This window comes from Crocuta crocuta, unplaced genomic scaffold (assembly GCF_008692635.1).
Source record: "Crocuta crocuta isolate KB4526 unplaced genomic scaffold, BGI_CrCroc_1.0 scaffold193, whole genome shotgun sequence".
NCBI classification, from domain to species: Eukaryota; Metazoa; Chordata; class Mammalia; order Carnivora; family Hyaenidae; genus Crocuta; species Crocuta crocuta.
Genome location: NW_027529624.1, coordinates 2,890,420 through 2,913,621, shown reverse-complemented (window position 1 = coordinate 2,913,621; position 23,202 = coordinate 2,890,420). Strand labels below are relative to the sequence as shown.

The following is a 23,202-nucleotide window of genomic DNA, read 5'->3' as shown; positions in this document are numbered from 1 at the left end:
CCCATTTTATACATGAGGAAATAAAGGTGACGAGAAATGAATCACACAAGGCTGGTAAGCGGCAGAGGTAGAAACGGAATCCAAGTTTTCCCAATTTCGAAGTCACTGCTATTTACGTGAGGCAGGACTAGAAGCCGAAATCACGTAAAGATCACTTACTACTGTGAGCAAGCGAAGCGTATAAAAGAGCATAAGCATAGGGTCCCTAATTGTCCACAGGGACTGCGATTTAGTCACCTTCGTCGTGCATATCTGGCCACAATTACCACCGCCATCAGTGTTTGGTGGAATAAATGATGAACTGTCACGTTTCATTCTTTGGAATGTGCTTTTTCGACAGAAAAGTTATTTCTTGTGCATCCACAAATTCTTTCCGAAACATTACAAATCTCCAGTTATATTTATTGAAACACGTTTCTCATCTCTAGACATCTTCTTCCCCTCTCTGCTGGGAATGTAAACTCCACGCAGATATTCATTACGGCAGTTGGACCCGATCCAGACAAGCACTTCCAAAACGAAGGATGACTGCGTTTCACTTAGAACGACTGCATTTAGATTAGCTTGAAGCCTGGAAGAGGACAAGTAAATATCCGAAAAAATAAGCACTAGAGGGCAGTCTATCTTTACCCGAGAAAAGCGATTGGCCCCACGAGTTTCGAGCCTCGGCGCTTGCCGTCGCCCATCCTGCGGCGGAGCCGGCCGCGCCTGCGCGTTGACTGCTGGAGGTGGCCCTTCAGGCTGTGGGACAGCGCGGCAGTTGCTCTTCAAAGCGGAGCCGGGACTTTTCGCCACCGTTGCCGCCAACATGAGTCGCAGCTATAATGATGAGCTGCAGTTCTTGGATAAGATCAATAAAAACTGCTGGAGAATCAAGAAGGGCTTCGTGCCCAACATGCAGGTGAGGCGAAGAAGCAGGAGCCGGTGACGGGGCCTTCTCGCCTGGGGGCCCGTGGCACCTCCCTGCCCTCCCGGCCCGGCCTCCCCCTCGCCCTCCCGACCCCCTGCTAGCGCCGGGTCCGCGCCTACCCCGGGTAGTGTGTTCCGACAGCCCGGATCCCACCCCCACCCCCACTCTCCGACCGGCCTCACCTCCCGGCGGGAACGGTCGCTAGGCCACGAGGAGCAGCCGGGCGGAGCGTGCCTGGGGAAGCTCCGTGAACGCTTGCACACAGAAGTCTCAGAAACGCCCTGTAAGATGTTACATTCCCGAGCTTCAGAGACGTTAGTGGGTTTTTTTTACACGGTGGCACAGCCACTCCGGGGTGGAGTTGCTGGGACACGAACTCTGTTCCTGAGTCATGCTGGCCATCTGGGTGACGTTTACAGACCTTTGATGGCTGAAGCAGGTGGTTAGCGTTCACTGTTCTGTGTGGGTTTTTTAAGACGTTTTTTGTGTCTCACAACAGCTTAAGTTCACAGAGCAGGGTGGCCTGTTTTTAATATTCACCTCGCTAAGGATCGAGTGGTGACACAGCTTCCTCTGCCCCCCTAGTAAGAAGCTCAGCCAGGACTTGATATCCGTTTTACTTGTCTTTCCTCTGACAGAGGGATGTATTCCCCGATGGAGTCTCAGGGACCCAGTGCAGCGGAGTGTGAAAGCCTGGGCTCACTTGTATCCCTAGGGCTTCATAGCCATTTGTGTCTGTTATCTTCCATTAAAGTGAATGAAAAAAAAGGCGTTTGTAAGGTTTTGGTGCATATGTTATCAAATAGCTTTTGAAATCCCTTAAGGTGCCCTATAAATGCATTGAAAGTTTGTGACTCCGTGTCTTGGTAAAAGTTCCTGATAGCCATTTCACTCTTTTACTCTGTATCAAAACTTGCTGAGTGTCCCCCATGAGCAAAGCACCTAGCTAGATGCCGAGAGAACAAGCCCAGGGTCCTAAGATTCTTTTTTGAGTTTCCCATTTAGCCAGTTCCTGTTGATGGAATCTCGTTCCCTGGAAGAGGGAATAGGTAGTAACCATGACCTGATCCTAACAATGACACACTGTCAGTGTCTGGTGATTCTAGCTTGACTTTGACGCACACACTGCTGCTGCTGATTCTGCCCGGAGCAAGTCTCTTTCTGCTAGGCAGCTCTGGTTTAACTGTTTGTACCCCACTTCACTACCGCTTCCCGCCTAAGAGGGGAGAGTTGAAATCTCCATATGCTGCTCTTTAAAAAGATACAGACCTTTTTTTTTTTTTTTTTTTAATGTTTTTTTTTGTTTCTGAGAGAGAGCATGAACAGGGGAGGGCCAGAGAGAGAGGAAGACACAGAATCGGAAATAGGCTCCAGGCTCCGAGCTGTCAGCACAGAGCCCAACGCGGGACTTGAACCCACAAACCGTGAGATCATGACCTTAGCCAAAGTCGGACACCTAACCGACTGAGCCACCCAGGCTCAGTAAAGATACAGACCTTTGATGCTAAACCTGGATTGCGTTCCCATTCTCAGCGAGATTAGGGAACTTCACAGTAATTACCGTATCCTACTTAATCTCCATTCCTCCCTTAAGACCTGCGTGCTGCACTAAGAATCCTCTTCCCTATAACACTCCCCTCCCATCTTTGTCATCTTTGTGCCTCCTTTGTCTCCCCAAGAATTTTGTCGCTTCCGTAATGTCTCTTGTCTTTGAACTGCTAGTTCAGACAGTGAACGCCTGGGAAGGCGCCTCAGGCTCCCTGGGCTGCTGAGCCACTTCTGCATCCGCTGCTTCCATGGGACTCTCCTGCCACAGCACTTGCCTCCTGTACCCTCCATTTTCTAGTCTAGGCCGCATCCTGGACTGGAAACTCCTCAAAACGGGATCTTATGTATTCTTTGTCTCTCCCCTAGTGGCCCAGTACAGTGCCTAAACAGAAGTCCTCCGTAAATGTTTGGTGAATTAATAAATGTCCTTATGGGGCGCCTGAGTGGCTCAGTCAGGCGACCGACTCTTAATTTCAGCACAGGTCATGATCTCACAGTTCGTGGGTTCGAGCTCTACATCGAGGTCTGCACTGACAGCAGAGGATTGGGATTCTCTCTCTCTCTGCCCCTCCCCAACTTATGCATGCACATACTCTCTCACAAAAATAAATATCCATTAAAATATGTGTATAAAAATAAATGTGGCACTTAGAAAATTGTACTGGAGACATTTTCCTTCAACTGGTATTGTCATTCATGTGGAAATCCTCTTCCTGATAAAAGAAAGAAATTTGTCCAGATGATTAAGTGTTAAGTCTTTATCCACTAGTGGGAACCTCCTTCAGAATAGTTGGTCTTTGATAAAAATGTTCTGGCCTTTGGTGTTACATAATTATGTCCTCCATTGCCATTTTGTATTCTATTATCAAGCTTCTTTATCCTCTTAAAACTAACTATATAGGTTATAGCACTAAGCACATAGCTGCATAGCTATGTGTTAAAAATTTTTCACTATTTACCTAAGTATAGATCTGTAAATCAGCATAGGAAACAATAAAGTGTAATGTGCTATTGTCTTCAGCACAGAAAAAGTACACTAAGGTCAGATGACTGCATTTTTATATTTAGAATCTAATTTTTTCGATTCATCTGTTAAGACCCACTGATTTTTGGAAGCACAAGAGCAGTAGAACTTTGGGCCTCAATGAGAGCATAGTTGGAAGACTTTGCTTTATCACACATGCAAAAATATTTTACCTGATGGGGCGCCTGGGTGGCTTAGTTGGTTAAGCGACCGACTTTCGCTTAGGTCATGATCTCATGGTTTGTGGGTTCGAGCCCCGCGTCGGGCTCTGTGCTGACTGCCAGCTCAGAGCCTGGAGCCTGTTTCAGTCTGTGACTCCCTCTCTCTCTGACCCTCCCCTGCTCACGCTGTCTCTCTCTCTGTTGCCTAGAAATAATAAAAAACAAAAACAAACAAAAAAAAATATTTTACCTGTTGAGTTCTTTTTTTTTTTTTTAACATGTATTTTTGAGAGCGAGCGAGCAGGGGAGGGGCAGAGAGAGAGAGAGACAGGATCTGAAGCGTGCTCTGCGCTGACAGCAGAGAGCTTGATGCAGGGCTCAAACTCATGAACCGTGTGCCCCTCCCAAACTATAAAATCATGACCTGAGCTGAAGTCAGCCAACTGAGCCACCCAGGCGCCCCTACCTGTTGAGTTCTTCAGTCTGGCTTGGGGAGTAGGAGAATAAACAAAACAATTTGTGAACATTGCAGCATTAACATATATTTAAAGATAGGAGCATCTTGTAGTCTTTGGAAGTTTTCTGCTTGCTTAAGGTAATGAGAAAGTGTTTTATAAAGAATAAAGCAAAATAAGTATTAGGTACAGTATTTATATTCTGTCCATTGCCTAGACACCATGGGCATGTGCTCAGACATGGTTTTTCCTTTTCTTTGGTACCAGGTTGAAGGAGTTTTCTATGTGAATGATGCTCTGGAAAAATTAATGTTTGAGGAATTAAGAAATGCCTGTCGAGGTGGTGGTAAGTCCATTAGAGTTTTACATAGTGTCTTCTCTGTGGTCTGAAAATAGTAACTCAAATATAATTTTAAAATGTGACAGTATTGTAGCTGATGATCAAGACTTAAATGAGATCAAAACCTGTTACTTATTTGTGATCACATTGTTGGCTGCCTACCTTCGTAAGAAACTGTTTGATTGCTTTTGCAGCTAACCTTGGGCAGTAATAATGAGCTCTTATTTATTGTGCACTTTCTGTGTGCCCGGCACTCTGCTCAGTGCTTTACGTAGATTATCTCATGTAATTCTTAGAGTCACTTTAAGAGGAAGATGTTCTCTCCATCTCACAGGTGTCTCAGTGACATTAAGTAGTTTTAACTTGTCCAGGATTGCAGAGCTTCTCGGTAACAGAGGCAGAACTCAAAGCCAGGAGTATCTGATTCCAAAGTCCAGTACACTGAGTAGCCTCACTGAACTTCAGCTAATCTTATCTATAAAGGAGAGTTTTATTACACATATCTTGCTGAACTGCAGTAATATTTAGAGATAAATGTATAAAGTTCCAATATAATGTTCTAATGGTGATTATGGTATAAAAATGGAACCTAGTTTTAACCCTTTTATTTTCAGCTCAACAAACTAAATCCCACTCCTCTCCCCACCAGGACATCCTGACTTGCCCACAGTGACATAACAACCAAGTGACAGAGCTGGGACTGGAGCCCCATATCCCCTGCCTCTCAGTCCAGTGTTTTCCCAGCTCATCCACATTGCCCTCTTTGTCACTTACAGTAAAAAAAGTGCTTGGTTTGTTTTTTTGGGGGGGAAGGGGTAAATAATGTGAACTACTGAAAGAATACATTTTTTTACATTGGCAACATAACCATTTAATAGTTGTTTTACATCCCTCAGTACAGTGTTCTCAAGTACCCTTCTCATGGTATGCACAGAACCCTGACGCCAGGTTTGTGGTCCCTGTGGATGCCCTCACTACCGCCATGTGCGCATGCTGCCTTCCTCCTGCATCTCAGACACCCCTTCTGGTGGTCACCACTACCCTTCATTTAATGCAAGCTAGAAATGTATGAATATACTGAATGCTAAAACTCACCTGTGTCCCCTTTTCTAATGTTGAATTTTTGTCTTCAGGTGTTGGTGGCTTCCTGCCAGCCATGAAACAAATTGGCAACGTGGCAGCCCTGCCTGGGATTGTTCATGTGAGTCCATGTTCAGAGTTCTAATCGTTTACATTTTCTCTTCGTCTGAAAGCTTGCTGAGTGGATGAATGGCCATGGGTAACTGCTAGTGGTGTCATTTAGACAGTGATCTTCAAACATCTAGAAATAGCCATGGGACTTAAAGAAGTAATGGAGTCTGGGAAACATCTCAGTTTTGGGTCCCTTTTGCTAGAATCTATAAGCATTTGAGAAACTTTAAGTAGTTTTGTTTTCTTGTTTCTTTGTCATAGTCCTGGATCAGGGTACCACCATTGAAAGTTTCACTCTGGCCCCATGTGAGAGGATGCCTAGAGAAAGAATGGACAGAAGTTTAATGGTTAGGACTGTGGGACGGAAAAAAGGACAGTGTAGCTGTTGTAGACATGACTGGAAAAGGATGGTGGTGGTGGTAACAGGGAGGCCTGACGGGACTCCAAGTGGGGCCCCCTCCATAGTCTGACATTCGGGGTCCACCATCAGAGGAAGATGTTAAATCCTTACAAGAGACTTTTTTTTGCGGTCTTTGTACCATTTACTGTGCTGGCACTTGGAGGAAAATGAAAAGACTTGGCTTGTGCATTTTCTAAGTGTCTTGGTGTCTGCATATGTCCTTAACATGTTTGACCTGCATTCTTCCTGGATCAGGGCCCTTTCCAGGCCCAAGATGTAGACAGTGTACAGTATTCATACCATCAAATGGATTATATTTGTCTGTGATTGCTTAAACCTAAGGATCTGTATAAATCAGATTACTTCCCTTCATTTATCCTGACATGACCACAGTTTGTCCATATCTAAAGTTTATCTTTAAAATGTCATACTATCTTAGGGGCACCTGGGTGGCTCAGTCGGTTGTCCAATTCTTGATTTTGGCTCAGGTCATGATCTTACAGTTCCTGAGTTCAAGCCTTGCGTTGGGTTCTGTGCTGATTGGTGCAGAGCCTACCTGGGATTCTCTCTCTCCCTCCCCCTCTCCCTCCCTCCCCCTCTTGTGCACTGTCTCAAAATAACTAAACTTAAAAAAAAAATGTAATAATACCTTAAAGCTGGTGTGTGGTCATCCTATATCATGTTATATTGAGGCTTTTCTGTTTTTGGTTTCCTCAATTAATGGTCACACTTCATTAAAAAGAGGTTTTCTTGCTATAGTTAGCTTTATGATTAGGAGTCTTAACACTTATTTCCACCAATAGAGATTTCATGAAAACAAAATCTTGATTTGGGAAGAATTTGGCCCACAACCTACTTGAGAATTAATTTGACTTGTCAGGCAACCAGAATGCTGGGTTGATAAAGATGTATTGCATTTTCTAATTCTCTTTCAGCGATCTATTGGTCTTCCTGATGTCCATTCAGGTTATGGGTTTGCTATTGGGAATATGGCAGCCTTTGATATGAATGACCCCGAAGCAGTGGTATCCCCAGGTAAGGTCGCCTTGCGCGTCTGCTGTCAGGTGTGAAGCATAGTCCTTCTGGGACAGGGTATGGACACCTCTCAGTCTCACCATGTTCTGTCCTTTCCTGCCCTCTCATTTACTGAGAGAATTAGTTGTGAGCACTCAGAAGCTACTAAAACATCAAGTAAAGCATACATTTATCAGAATTATTTGGGCTCCTCTATGCCATGCACTTTTTAGACATTGGCTACAGAAGGAACTGAAACACTTCACTGGCAAATTATGTGCCTTCTTTGTGTCCCAGTAACTCTTGGGCAAATTGGAGCTGATATTACCTCCACATGGCATTACTGTGAGGATTAAATGAGTTAAGCTGTGTAAGATACCTAGCACAGTACCAGGCTTGTACGTGTTTGCTCTCATCATCATTGTGGTTGATGTCTACGTGTATACATCCTCTCTGCTGTGGGTGCTTTCACTGAAAATACTTCACACCAGATAATGTCTTTGCTTTCAGAGTCTGAAAAAGAAGTGAAAGTTTAAATTATATCTTGAGAGTTCTGCCTTTTGCAATGGTGGATACACTTGTTTCAGAGCCATCCTCTGCCAAGAATAGCAAGAAAGACTGAATAAAAAATATAAAATAAAAGACAAAAACACATCTGTTTGGAAGCACAGGAAAGCTTTTGGAACAATAAGAATTTGTGAGGCAAAGACCAGAGAAAAAGTGCAAATACACGAGCCCTGCATTTAGCTTTCTTTTTTTCCTGAGATAAGGGCAGATTTCAGTCAGTAAGGATGTAGATTTGAACAATCCAGTTAACAAAGTTAACACCTTGACCTCTAATATACATGTGTGGTGTGTGTGCACACACATCACAGTGCATCTAAGAACTGTGGAATACACCTTTTCTTAAGCGCACACACAGAATGTTTACCAAAATTGGCCACATTGCTGAGCCATAAATTGGGTCTCAAATTTTAAAGCATTTAAATTACAGAATAGCAGTTCTCAAACTTTTTGGACTTGACCCCTTTATTCTCTGAAAAAAGATTGTGCGTTGTTCTCAAAGGCTTTTATTTGTATTTACCTTTCCAGAAATTAAAACTGAGAAATGTTTAAAATAGTAACACACAAGTATGTTTCGTTATCTATCACCTGTCATGTAGCCTTTGGAAAACTCTGCTCTTAAGAGAGTAAGTTTAAAAGTGAATAATATGCTAGCGTTATTTTTTTTTAATTTTTAATGTTTATGTTTGAGAGAGAGACAGAGTGTGAGTGGGGGAGGTGCAGAGAGGAAGATACAGAATCTGAAGCAGTTTCCAGGCTCTGAGCTGTCAGCACAGAGCCTGACACAGGGCTTGAACTCAGGAACTGCAAGATCATGACCTGAGCCGAAGTCGGACACTCAACCAACTGAGCCACCCAGGTGCCCTAGCATTATTTAGCTACGCTTACAGACCTGAAAGCTTCTCTGGACCACACTTAAGTACTACTGGTACAGAGGGTATTATCTACTGTGGTGGAATTAAGTTAGAAGTCATTAAGAACAACAAAAGCTAGGGGTAAATCCCATATATTTACGAATTAAGTAGTGTGTGTTTAAATAACCCACGGGTCAGGGGCACCTGGGTGGCTCAGTCCGTTGAGTGTCTGACTCTTGATTTCAGCTCAGGCCATGATCCCAGGGTTGTAAGATCAATCCCTGTGTCAGGCTCTGAACTGAGTGTGGAATCTGCTTAAGATTCTCTCTCCTTTGCCCACCCCTCATGCACATGCATTCTCTCTCTCTCTCTCTCTCTCTGAAATATAAATAAATAGAGGCTCCTGGGTGATTCAGTCGGTTAAGCATCCGACTCTTGATTTAGGCTCAGGTCATGATCTCACAGTTGGTGAGTTTGAGCCCCATTTCGTGACAGCACGGAGCCTGCCTAAGATTCTCTCTCTCTTGCTCTCTCTCTGCCCCTCCTCCACTCTCTCTGTTTCTCAAATAAACTTTAATAAATAAATATAAATAAATAACCCATGGGTCAAAAAAAGATCATAATAGGAACTCAAAATAATTGTAACGATGTTAATAAAAAATGCTGTGTCTAGAAACTGGCTTATTATTAATGCCAAACTAGATAGAAACATAGTCTTAAATGTACAAATTAGAACAAAGGCTGAAATAGCAGTAATCTAAGCATCCTTCTCAAAAAGCTAGAGAAAGAACAACAAACCCAAAAAAGATAGGGAGATGGTAATAATAAACAAAATTAATGAAATGATATATAGTAGAAAGGATGAACAAGACCAAATATTGGCGCCTTGAAAAAGCTAATAGAATTCATAAACCCCCAACAAGAATGATCCATAGAAACAGAGAAGCAAATAATTCCCATTTTAATTTAATTTCTAGTCTAGATGATTCTCATGGTTCATTACCACCTTCCTGGCCCACCAAGTACCTGTAGTATGTATATAACTTTAAACATCTTGATGCCATCAGACTTGGCCTACTTTGTGAGCTCCTTTAAAACAAAAGTTAACCTTGAGGCACCTGGGTGACTCAGTCACTTAAGCGTCCGACTTCGGCTCAGGTCATGATCTTGCAGTTCGTGATCTCAAGCCCCTTATTGGGCTCTGTGCTGACCGCTCAGAGCCTGGATCCTGCTTTGGATTCTGTGTGTCTCTCACTCTCTGTTCCTCCCCCACTCACACTCTCTCTGTCTCTCTCTCAAAATTAAAGAATAAAAAATAAATTATTTTAAAGTTAACTTTTAAAAGAATAGGTGTCTTTCAAACCCCGTATTAATGGTGAGAAACCACAGGTAACATTGCCCAGCTACCTGGTTTTGCTGATCTCTGACTAACTTCTCTGTTTTGTAGGTGGTGTCGGATTTGACATCAACTGCGGAGTCCGCTTGCTCAGAACCAATTTAGATGAAAGCGATGTCCAGCCAGTGAAGGAGCAGCTCGCCCAGGCTATGTTTGACCACATTCCTGTTGGGGTGGGATCAAAAGGTGTCATCCCCATGAATGCCAAGTAAGAGGACAACTTTCCAATAAATGGAGTGAGAAAGAAAATGACCACATGACCTTCATATTCATATCTAATATAGGCCGCCTAGGAGATGGGGATTGTTCAGTCACTTTTCAGGAAGTGGTAATGAATTGTTCTTTTAAGCATGAGGTCCTGCCCATTTATTAGAGGCATTAGTCAACTGATGTTCATTAGAACAGCCTTTGACATACAGAATTTATAATAGAATAATACCAACTGACAGTGAGCACTTCCCACATGGGAGGCACTGTGCTACAGCATATGTATATCCTGTTGTTTCATCTAGATGGTAAAGCTAGTGTTATTCCCAGTTTACGTGAAAGGAAACTGAGGTTTAAAGAGATCATTGTAAGGGTGCCTGGCTGGCTTAATCAGAGGATCATACAACTCTTGATCTCAGGGTCATGAGTTTGAGCGCCATGTTGGGTGGGAGTTCTTAAATAAATAAATTGTGTTAAAGTGTATTTGTCTTGAGAGAAAAAGGGAAAGCGAGAATCCCAAGCTGTCCATCCTGTTGGTACACACTCTGTCTCTTAAAAAAAAAACAACTTAAAAAAAATTTTTTTAAAGACTATAACATCTCTAATATGGCACTTAACTTGTTTTTTGCCACTTATGTTGCAATTATTTATGTAACTGCTTTCCTCAAAATACTGGAGTCTCTGAAAGCATAAATTTTGCATCTAGGGCAGTGTCTGGTACGCGGGCGATAAGCAGTAAGTGAAACTGCTTCCCTCTGCCCTGTTGAGATGTGGTCATCTTAGCGTTTGCTCGGCCTTGGCTGTGAAATGACCAGACCTTATTACTCACTCAGAGACTTGGAGGAGGCCTTGGAGATGGGTGTGGACTGGTCCCTAAGGGAAGGCTATGCCTGGGCTGAAGACAAGGAGCACTGTGAGGAGTACGGAAGGATGTTGCAGGCCGATCCCAACAAGGTCTCCGCAAGGGCTAAGAAAAGAGGCCTTCCTCAGGTAACACTTTGGAAGGATGGCATGCTCATTTTTTCCATATGTTTTTGTTGAGGGGAAAAGTTGCCTTCTACGTAGCAAATATATCCCCAGGTTTTTTCGCAGTGTATCAAAAAGAACACAAACTTGTTTATGTTTTGTTCTTCCTCTTTTGGAAAGCCATGAGGAGCTCACAGATGTTTATAAAATAAAATAAGATGTCCTGAATTAGACATGGATATGAGAAAAGTGGGATATGATTATAAGGCGTAAAATGTATGCCCAAGTTGTATATGTACCTACTTTGACAATCTGCAGATTTGGCTGAGAGTTTTCTGGATCCTAAAGTGAGAAGACCTTAGTTCATGGTGTCCAATGAGATCAGAATATACCACATGTTTGAAATCTACAGCTAATTGTGATGGCTTTGCCACTAATTCACTGTGACTGTGGGCAAGTCTCTTTTGCTTCTCTGGGTCAGTTTTCTTATCTGAAAATTGGAGTGGTTAAAACTAGACGCCCTCTAACAACTCTTCCAGTGCTTCTATTACATAGTTCCTAAATCTATTAATTCCAGGTATGGGACATTCTCTTTCAGTGGTGGATAGTGGTAGGTGTCAGTGAACTCATAGATGTTTCAAAAATCATTTGAATTTGGACCTTGTATAAGAGTCCACATTCACCAGAGTTCATCCCAAAATTTGACCCTTTTCTCCACAATGTTTAAAATGTCCTATGAGCCCTTTAATGGTCTGAATTTTGGTTTATGAAGCTTTTAATATGTGTGTACCTCAAGCAGATAGTGATACAGTAAACTTCAAGAACTACTGTACTGTATTTTTATTGTGTATTGCTTTAAATGCATGAAGCATTTCTAAGGCTCAGAAGTGTCTTTGTTATATAAAACATTGTGATTATTTTTTGTTATTGGTTGTTTCTACCTGTTTGCTTCTTAAATGAATTTTTTTTTAAAGCAGAATAGAAGCTATTTTTATCAGACATTCTTACTTTTGCAGTTGGGGACCCTGGGAGCAGGCAACCACTATGCAGAAATCCAGGTTGTGGATGAGATTTTCAATGAGTACGCTGCTAAGAAAATGGGCATTGACCATAAGGGACAGGTGTGTGTGATGATCCACAGCGGGAGCAGAGGCTTGGGCCACCAAGTAGCCACAGGTATGTTCTGGAACTAATTTTTGACTCAGTGCTCAAGCATGCATTTATGGAAACAGAGATTTAAGAGAGAAAGCCCTGGAATCATACTGTGGGTTTTTACTCTGGGAACAGTGTGGGTTTTTACTATTTCAGATGGTGGTGTCATGGAGGATTAAATGAAATCGCAAAGTTCATGTAAAGTATTTATACATTTATGGCATATACAAATGTCTTAACATACCTATACTGCAAGATTAAGTATTATGGTGGATTCACGGAGGAAACAGGCAAGGTCCTGCCCTCAAATTATCTCAAGAAAAAGATGTCAGGTTCATTAAAATGAAAAGCTCATAGTTGATAAAATACTATAGAAGAGTCGATGTAAAGTGTGTAGGAAAAAGATTTTGGGAGTGGCATGAACACGTACTATTGCAGTCTGGATAGTCACGCACAAAGGACATTCATGACCGAAAGAGGAGGCAGGGGAATAGCAGCAAGGTCGCTTTGATGATAAGCATGTGTGAAAGGACTGATGAGCATGTGGACATATGGGAATTATTGTAAACCTTATCTGTGTGTTATATAGTTCATCATTCTGTGCATTTTTCATCCTATGGGAATTTAATAATTTGGGCCAGCCTAACCCATTAGAATCATTAATCTGGCAAATATATGGAGCATTGGTGAGTAATACTAAACCTTCTACTGAGTCCTCTCTGCACTTTGTTATCAATTTGGTTTTCCTGCAGTTCTAGCAACCTGTCTCTCTTTTCTGTTAAGTCATTGAAAGATTATTTTTTAAAACCATGATGGTAATAAAATGTACTTTACTACTTCTATTCATACATTCTCATGCCAGGAAAGGAATGACTGAGACCATGTTGTTACTATTTGTGCACACATCTCATTCCCCTTTAAAAGTTCCTGAAGGGAAGGTGTTGTCTTTGTAGCCCACGTAACTTCTGTCACACAGCTCTGACAGAAGGTGCTCAATAAGTGTGTCTTGACCAAGATGAACATAGAAACACTTCAAAGGGAAAGTTGTTTTTTGCTTTTTTTAAATTTTTTTTTTTTTAATGTTTATTTCTGAGAAAGAGAGACAGCGTGAGCATGGGAGGGTCAGAGAGAGGGAGACACAGAATCTGAAGCAGGCTCCAGGCTGTGAGCTAGCTGTCAGCACAGAGCCTGACACGGGGCTCGAACCCATGAACCGTGAGATCATGACCTGAGCCGAAGTCGGACGCTTATCCAACTGAGCTACCCAGGCGCCCCGTTTTTTGCTTTTTAAAGAATAGGCTTGAAATTAGCTTGCTTTTCTGCAAATAATCTGAATTATAAAGGGAAAACTGGCTGGTTTAGACTTGCTTCTCTCTCGTCCAGATGCACTGGTTGCTATGGAAAAAGCCATGAAGAGAGACAAGATCATAGTCAATGACCGGCAGTTGGCTTGTGCTCGGATCGCTTCCCCAGAGGGTCAGGACTACCTGAAGGGAATGGCAGCTGCTGGGAACTATGCGTGGGTCAACCGCTCTTCCATGACCTTCTTAACCCGTCAGGTACAGTTGAAGTTGCTCCTCTGTTACTCATGGTGAAGTTTAAAACAGAGCCTATAGAATTTGGTTTTCAAAATGAATGTAATACTGGAAATGTCCAGGCTCTTGGTGTCTCCTCAAACTAAACTAAATCAGCAGGGTATCAGGCTTGGGGAATGAGGGAAGAAGAGAGCCCAGAATTGTTCCTAGAATTTGCCTTGAGCAGCAGAGAGGATAGAAGTGCCATCCACGAAAATTAAAAGGCTGAGGAAGAAGTTTTGAGTGTGGGATCAAGAATAGCCCAGCGGCTTTTCAACCAGAGTTGGAATTTATGGAGTGGAATTTGCAATGTGGTGTAAAAGATGGTTTTGTCTTTTATGTGAAGATTAATAATGCCTCTGTATTTGAGTTCTTAAACGCCTCACTCCCTTCAGAAACTGATGAACTGAAATCAGATGAGTTCTGAAGAGCTGGTTCTGGCTGCTTTTAACTCCGGTTTCTCCCCTTAGGCTTTTGCCAAGGTCTTCAACACAACTCCTGATGACTTGGACCTGCACGTGATCTATGATGTTTCTCATAATATTGCCAAAGTCGAACAGCATGTGGTGGATGGAAAGGAACGGACGCTGTTGGTGCACAGGAAAGGATCCACCCGAGCTTTTCCTCCTCACCATCCCCTCATTGCTGTTGATTACCAAGTATGTACTAAGCTATTTGTGGTTTCAAGCCATGGCGGCATGATATAGGGAGCTCTAAACATGGGTGAATTTAAACAGAAAGGCTGGGGCACCTGGGTGGCTCGGTTGGGTGTCTGACTTTGATCTCAGTTTGTGAAATCGAGCCTTGTGTCAGGCTCTGTGCTGACAGTGCAGAGCCTGCTTGGGATTCTCTCTCTCCCTCTCTCTCTGCCCCTCCCCTGCTTGCTCACTTGCTCTCTCTCTCTCTCTGTCAAAATAAATAAACTTTAAAAAGATAATAAGTAAAGAGAAAGGCAGCAGTTGTGAATAGAAGATCTGTCATCCATGAGAACGGTGATTTCCAGTCTTCTCTGAAGTAGCGACTCCTAGCATCTGCTTGCAGTGGGCTGTCTAAAATATCCTGCACGGAGATTATTTTACTCCATAAAGGTGATCTTTCCAAGGCCTGTGAATGATTGGAAGGCAAGATTAAGATTAAACACGGTCTTCATTTCTCTTCTCCTATTGATACCTGGCTGTGATTGAGGTAGAAGGGCCCTTAGTCTGCCCCCATTTTATAGATGAGGAAACCAGACCTTGGAGAGGGCAAGGTGCCTTGCCTGGGATAGTTCTTCCTAATAAGACTTCTCCAAATGTTTGAATTTGGCTTTGCTCTTATATTGTATGTCTTCTGCTGCCTTCCTGGTCCTCACATTTTCACTCCCTTCCACTTCTCTCTCAGTTATCAAAGAATTAAAATAATTTTATAATACAGTTGTGAAAACAATATATCTAGAGGCCCAGGTTTCTCCCACAGTCTTGCAATGCTAGAGGAAGTGTAAATCCCAGGCATCAAAAGCTCACGCTTTTCTAAATTGTAATATATTTGATTTGTGTATTCTCAGCTCACTGGACAACCAGTGCTCATTGGTGGCACCATGGGCACCTGTAGTTACGTTCTTACTGGCACTGAACAGGGCATGACTGAGACCTTCGGAACAACTTGTCACGGAGCGGTAAGGAAAACAGAAACTTAGGTAGTAATGCTGTCTTCCATTTCATCATCATTTTGCATTTCGATAGGTAGATGTGTTTGATTGAGCATTAACAAAGTTGAAGTTTGGATGTATCTTGCCTTCTACCTGAATTTATTCCCATAGTGTACACTGTCTAAGGAACTGACTAAGGTCACCTAGTATGTCTACTTTAGTGGAGTCATTGTAGGGCCAGAGGCTGTGCCTCGTCTCTGCACGGCCACAAAGTCCAGACTGAGAAATTGTCACACCAGCATAACGAATATAACTTTAACCGATGCAAGTTTACATCAAAGCTTATCTCAGCCATTCACTGGACCTAGTCATTTGCATAATTTGCTCCTTACTAGGTAGGTCCACTCAAGATTTGGAGGATTTGCAAATCAGAGCCCAGGCATAGACTGCATACACACCTATTGACCATATCTCCTCTTACATTCTAAGTCAGGGGTTGGTAAACTTTGTAAAGCATCAGGTGGTAAGTATTTTAGGCTTTTGGGCCAAGTGATCTCTGTAGTAACTATTCCATTGTGCCATTGTAGTGAAAAAGCAGCGTACACAATACATAAACAAATGGGAATGGGAATTACTGTGTTCCAGTAAAACTTTATTTACAAAAATGGGTGGTAGGCCAGATTTGGCCCACAGACCATTTTGCCAGTCCCTGTTCTAAGCCATGAGAGTGCTTAGCTAGTGATGAAGTAGAAAACAGAAATTAAAGTACCTTCTCCTAGGACAGACCTTCACAAATATATTTAAATCCTCCTTTTTCTCTGATCCTTTCTCATTTCCAGCTGCCTCCCAATTCCTAATTTTAACTCAGTGATCAAAACCAGCACAACAGCTCACACCACACATTAGCAACACATGGAAGCAGTTGTGTTTTTGTTTTGGTTTGGGTGGGGGGGGGTTGTTTTTGGGGGGGGGGTTTGTTTTTGTTTTTGTTTTTTGGTCACAGTGAGGTGGAGTAGCTTTGCTGCTGACATCTAGTAGAGGCCAAGGTTGCTGCTGAACATTCTACACGACAAAGAATGATCTGGTCCAAAATGTCAGTAGTGTTGGGGCGCCTCGGTGGCTCAGTCAGTTAAATGTCCAACTTCAGCTCAGGTCATGATCTCATGGTTCATTGGTTCAAGCCCCACGTCAGGCTCTGTGCTGACAGCTGAGAGCCTGGAGCCTGCTTCGGATTCTGTATCTCCCTCTCTCTCTGCCCCTCCCCTGCTTGCTCGCTCTCTTTCTCCCTCTCTCTCTCTTTCTCTCAAAAATAAATAAACATTTAATAAGCGCATAAATAAAATGGCAGTAATGTTGACATTGAGAAATTGTCTTAAGTCACAAAGCATAAAGTTTTTGTGATAATAGACATACTGTTTACAATTAACGTCAATGTATTTATATTGAATTGATAGTTTTTAGAAACACAAAACAAAATCTTTAAATACTGAATGTTTTGTATAGATGGAAATTTGTTTTCCAGAAGGTTATGATGAGACTTGTAACAGAAGTCACCTAATAAGGTTAATAATACAGAAAATGATTGTTGTTTTTTAACTTTTTTTTTTTTTTTTATTTAAAAAGAAGTCAAGGAAAAGGCATATAATCCCAAGGGCTTAAATAATTGCTGGAATTGAACATAGATTGTAGCTCAGAATTTATAAGTGAAGTTCATTCTGTTCCCAATCCAGGGCCGTGCACTGTCCCGAGCAAAATCTCGACGTAATTTAGATTTCCAGGATGTCTTGGACAAACTGGCAGATATGGGGATCGCAATCCGCGTTGCCTCGCCCAAACTGGTTATGGAGGAGGTGAGTGAAAATTTGATAAATATTCAACACAAAACTGTCTGTGATTAAGGTCACTACACAGAATAATTTTTAGTATTGCTTTAAGATATTATGTTTGGGTTTTATTTTTTAAACAACCTCAATTATAGTTTATCATTGTCTTTTGTTTGGAGATTAATTATAAGCCAAGTCCATAGAATGATTCTTACCTTTCTACATATTAAACTTTAAAAATTGTTTGAGCTGACTCATTTTAACTTTTCTTTTGCACAGCTGTATACTTAAATTTGAAAGCTGGGCACCTGGGTGGCTCAGTCGGTTAAGCATCCAACTCTTGATTTTGGCTCAGGTCATGATCTCACAGTCGTGAGATCAAGCCCCCATTAGGCTCCACACTGGGCATGGTGCCTGTTTAAGATTCTCTCTCCCTCTCTTACTCTCCCCTTCCCATGTTTGTGCACACTCTCTAAATACATATAATACATAAATAAGTTTGAAAGCAGATTTTAAAAGGCAAGGGTAGGGGCGCCTGGGTGGCTTAGTCGGTTAAGCGTCCGACTTTCGCTTAGGTCATGATCTCGCGGTTCGTGGGTTCGAGCCCCGCGTCGGGCTCTGTGCTGACTGCCAGCTCGGAGCCTGGAGCCTGTTTCAGTCTGTGACTCCCTCTCTCTCTGACCCTCCCCTGCTCACGCTGTCTCTCTCTCTCTCTCCTAGAAATAAATAAAAATATTAAAAAAAATAAAAATAAAAATAAAAAAAAAATAAAAGGCAAGGGTAAACTGTTTAGGGAAATAATTTTGATTAAAAAGGGAGCCAAGGTTTTGTTTAAATTATGTGTATGTTTATGTACCGATATGTACATATTCAAATTAGAAGCAATATAACTTTTTTTAAAGTTTAAAAGAAAAGTAGTCATCCAGAAACTCAGTGCCCTAACACAACTGTTACCTCCTTTTTTAAGATGCTGACTGCCATATTCTCCCTAAATGCTTTTTTGGAAAACTAATTATAATCATGATTTACAAACATTTTGTAGTCCTTTTTTTAAGTTAGCACATTACTGTAGTATTGTTTATAAGGATCAAACAATTAATTATTAATGATTGCCAAATATTCTGCCAGTTAAGTACCATGAGTTTCTGCCCATATTGGACATTTAAGTAGCTTCCAAATTTTTGCTGCTATAAATTAAGTTGCAATGTGTGTCTTCATGCTGTTTTAATAATTACAGTGAAGTCCCAAAAGTAGGTTTACTGAATCACAGAGTCTTACAAAGCCTTATTTTTTAAGTACTAATTTTTTTCTATGATTTTAAGAATAATGCCTATTTAATTAAGAGAGTTTGGAAACTCAAAGAGGAAAACGAGCCATGTAAAGTTCCACCAGCCAGAGATAACCTCTATTAACAGTTGGTATTTTCCTTAGTTGCATGTTTTGCATATGATTTATTTCATTAACTCAGGAAACACTTATTAAACATCTGCTATAGTTAGGTGCTGCTCTGGGTGCTGCAGAGAAGAAAACCAACAAATCCCTTCCTTGTGAAATTTAGCATATAGTAAAAGATGTAATGTGTTGGATGACAGTAAGTGCTACAAAGTACAAAAGGGACAGGGATTGGGAAAAATAGGAAGTAGGTGCAGTTTTAAATAGGGTGTAGCGGGTAATACTTGAGTGAAGACCTGAAGGCAGTGAGGGGGTGGGCTGTGGAGTATATGTGGGGAACTAGGGGCAAGCTTTCCAGGCACAGAGAACAGCCATGTGCAGAAGCCCTAAGGCAAGGTTATACCTGAGTGTTCGAGACATAGCAAGGAGGCCACCACGAGTAGATGAGGTCAGAGAGGCCAGGGCACCAAATTGTGTGGGTCCTTGCCTTTTCTTACTTCAAAAGAAGACTTTTGCTCTTCTTACTCTGAGTGAGATGATGAGAAGACATTGGAGAATGTTGAGCAGAAGAGTAACAAGGTCTGGCACCCTGATGAGAATGATCTAGAAGAGAAGTTGGTAATGGAGGAAAGCAGAGGGAATTACTGGAGCAGTGTCTTTGGAGAGAGGAGATGGAATCAGGTGTGCAGGTGGGTGAGGTTGGTTTTGCCAGGAGCTCAGATAATGAATCGTTAATAAAAGCAGAGAAGGTAGGATGCAGGTAGTCAGGGAAGATAATGATGAGAGTTTATGGAGATTCTATTCCAGCTGTTTTCAGTGTAACAGAAAGTAGTACGAGCAGCTAAGAGTAAGGCTCCAGGAGAAGGTAGGAGATGACTATTTAAGAGAAATAGTAATCAGCCTGGGGAGGTTTTGGGTAGTTGCCAGGACAACAGCAAGCACCTACTTGAGCTAAATTCAGTGGTTGGGTATTTTTCAACTACATTCAGCTGTGCAGGTGCAGGCCTGGACTAGATGTTGGGCTAACTTAAACCGGGTTTGCAAGTACGGTGCAGTGGAAGAGAAGCAAAGTTGTTGAGGGTGTTGCAAAGGGGTTATAGGTCTTGTTGGAGATGGAGCACAGGAGGGGAGTGAGTTGGAAACCCAGCCGTCGTCACCAGCCTGACATCCTTGAAACTGAGATTATGGAGGGGTTGTAATCGCTAGTAATGACAAGTTCTGGGGTACGGCCCTGGGTGGGAGTGAATGGCCAAGGTAAGCACTGAGGGAGCAAAACTCAGAGCGCCTGGGCTGCTCAGTTGGTTTAGCATCTGACTCTTGGTTTTGGCTCAGGTCATGATCTCATGGTTCATGAGATCAAGCCCCCATGTTGGGCTCCGTGCTAACAGTGCAGGATTCTCTCTCTCCTCCTCACCCCGCCTCTCCCCTGCTTGTGCTCTCTTTCTCCTCTTTCTCTCTCAAAATAAATAAAACAAACTTGAAGGAGCAAAACTCAGGGAACTAAGAAGCCAAGATACTGAAAGGGTCCTCTTCCTAGATACTGAAATCATTTGGAATTATTAACAAGAGAGAGAGGGACAGTGAGCCAAGGGTAAGAAATCCTCAGGTAATGCTGGGGAGTGATTCAGAGTCTAGCAGAGAACTGTATCAAGTAGGGGTAGGAACATGTTATGACTGTGAGACTCAAAGCTGGGGGTACTTACGGAGGAAGGAATATGAATGGTCTGGAAAGAACCAAGAAGAGCAAGTCTGGGCCTCATGACAGGACCCCATTTAGGAGAGAAAATAGCTACTACTTCAGAGGTTGGAGGTGAGAGTAATAACCCTAGGGGAGGTCTGTGCTTCAGCAAGAACGAGAAGGGGAAGGGGCTCTCTGGAGAAGAGGGGAAGAGGGAGAGGATTCTGCACACGACTCCCTGGAGGGAGTTCTAGGGGCTGCGGTGGGGAAGTTAGAACTTAAAGGGAAAGGGACATGAGCTCGAGAGGAGTGTGTGCAGAGCCCTGTGGGAGTCAGCCGGGAGGCCTGAGCGCCTGTGCTGACATGACCAAGAACGGGTGTGTGGAAGGACACTGGTGTTATGATGGTGGCAGGACAGTGACCGGGTGGGAGGCATGGGTGGTGGTTTTGCTGGAGACTCACAGTGTGCGTGTACGTGTGTGTACACATGAACGTATGCACATACGCTGGCAGTGAGATACATGCATTGAACAGAACTTTCCCTTATTGTGAAGGTAATATGTGTTCATTCCAGAAATTGTGATAACTGCAGAAATATATAGGGAAAGAAAATCAAAATACCCAGTAACTACCATCCATAGATAATTACCACTAACAGGATAGTTTGGTGCATTTCTTTTCTGTTGGGTATTGGTGTCTATGTTTTGTTCAGTTACATTTACCTCTTTTCCTAGTAAAACAAGTAACATATGTTCTATGGGGAAATTATGAGAACTACAGAAAAAATATAAAACAGGATGGAAGTGTTTATCTCACGATCACCCTTACCAACACTGAGCTCATTCGTCATTTTAATCTTTATTTGATAGACAAGAGGAAACTCCGTATGCACATTAATGTGCATTTCTGTAATCCCACATGAAATTTAATGCTTTCGAGGGCTCAATTTTGATAGACTTTGACAATGTCTGACCCCCCTGCAGGCTCCTGAGTCCTATAAGAACGTGACCGACGTGGTGAACACCTGCCATGACGCCGGCATCAGCAAGAAGGCCATTAAACTGAGACCGATTGCCGTGATCAAAGGCTAGAGCACCCACCACAGCCGCCGAGCGCCACCGCCCCTCACAGCACAGAGGTGGACTGAAACGCTCCTCAGACACCAGACTTGAGACCTGACGGTTCCAAATTGTGCAGCTATGACTGCCTGTCGCAAAGCGGCTGGCAGGCGGCTGCTGCTTTCAGGAGCCAGTGTTGCAACGTTACGTTCCGGGAAGAGTCCTGCTGCCCTCCGTTGGCAAGGGTGGCTGTGCTTCCTCCCTGACTGCCCCACAGGTTTAGGAAAATCTATTAGAAGGGGGTGCACATAGGCCAAGATACTGCCTGACTCAGTCCTGTAAGTCTTTACTCATCAGAATGAACCTTTTAACACCGAGCTTTGTTTACATTCTGAGGGGTGTCATGAAGAACATCCTATTAACTAAGAAAGTTTTGAAACCTTTCCTTGCCCTCCTCCTTTTGTCAGTTGGTCCATTTATCCACGCATCTGCCTCCTTCCGTGATCCTAAGCACCGCTCTCACTTTGGAAAGTACCCACAGAGTCCTATCCGGATATTAGATGAATGGATAATGGGACATACTGAGCAGGGAATGAGTATGTGGGTGTAGGAATAGGAGCCCAAAAGAGAAAATAGTTTTTTATAGACTTGGTACTTTTCTCCTTCTAAATATGAGGCAGAGTTTTGGCTTACCTGCACAGTGGCACCAGCTGGTATCTGCCATTAATTGGGCCTGGTCTGGTAGGCTGTTCGTGGGTGATGCCTTGCACGGCAGCAGCAGTGACCTCTCACATCGTACCGACTGTCTTATGTTTGTGATTGAGTTAATACAAATACATCGAGTGGCCACAGCTGTGATGTCAGCAGGTGCTCTGTTTGACAGCTTGACTGGTCTTGTGCCACCTAGTCAGATTTGTGCTTTGTACTGTTGACACCTGACGTGTTAAAGTTACAGGTTACTAAGGCCTTTGAGTCCAAACAGCCAGTAAAATAGAAAAATCTAATAAAGTTGCAATATGTTGTTTATATTTTCTGCTTAATAGTTTATAGCGAGGACAATTAGTATTTTTGCTTGATTCACTTGGGTTAGCGTTGCTGTTTCCTCATTTTTCTCACAGGCGGCTTTCAGTGACTTGGAAATATCCTTTCCTAAAACTTGTCCTTCAACTTGTAATACAAACCCTCACTGGAGTATCTTCTACATGCTGCTGTTTGGAAGGCTGGAGAAAGTAGACGTCCTCTGAAAAAAATGGACGATCGGAAGTAGCGTAGCATGTCTTTACTCTGAGCACTCAGTAGTCTAAATATTTTGGGTACAGTTTGGAAATAACCAATAAACCAGTTAGGAATCTTAATGCAGTAATTACAGGTTACTAATGTCTGCAGTCTGGCCCAGCCACTGTCGCGCACAGATGACAAGGACGCAGGTGGCTGGTGAGCACCAGAGGGCACCTCACCATGAGGAGCAGGCTCCTGGCAGGCGCTAGGTTCTCCTGAGGTGGGATAGCCTCGGAGTGTAGACTCCCTCTAACTGGGCCTTGTCATCTGAAACTAACTCAAAGCAAGATCTGCTCCCAGAACTGACTGATGTCAGTGCGCGAAATGTTGTGCATCATCTTAATACATATGTGGAGTTTTAGCAGATGCTTTGGAAGTTACTCTTAGGGAAGTAAGAGGAAGAGCGGTGAGAAGGGGAGATACAGAGAGCGGTTTATGTGATGGCATTTCTGCTGTATGAGCTTTCCTTGTGTGCCGCATCTGCAGCGAGCTTGGGATCACCATAGGAAGTAATGGTTAATGTTTTGAGTTCAGAAAGAAAGGTGGTTTTCCTTGTTCTAAAGATGTTATTTTCCCATTTGAGGCAGAAA

General features: G+C 42.8%; 1 protein-coding gene across 1 annotated transcript; it reads left to right on the top strand.

Moving 5' to 3' along the window:
• The first annotated feature begins 720 nt into the window (after positions 1–720).
• Positions 721–22,360, top strand: RTCB (RNA 2',3'-cyclic phosphate and 5'-OH ligase). The gene is made up of 12 exons (XM_077762023.1): positions 721–901; positions 4,366–4,444; positions 5,572–5,639; positions 6,965–7,064; positions 9,909–10,065; positions 10,898–11,054; positions 12,047–12,206; positions 13,566–13,741; positions 14,227–14,415; positions 15,300–15,410; positions 17,114–17,233; positions 21,260–22,360. The coding sequence occupies exons 1-12, from the start codon at positions 809–811 to the stop codon at positions 21,365–21,367; spliced, it is 1,518 nt and encodes a 505-aa protein (XP_077618149.1). The 5' UTR covers positions 721–808; the 3' UTR covers positions 21,368–22,360.
• Positions 22,361–23,202: the final 842 nt, after the last annotated feature.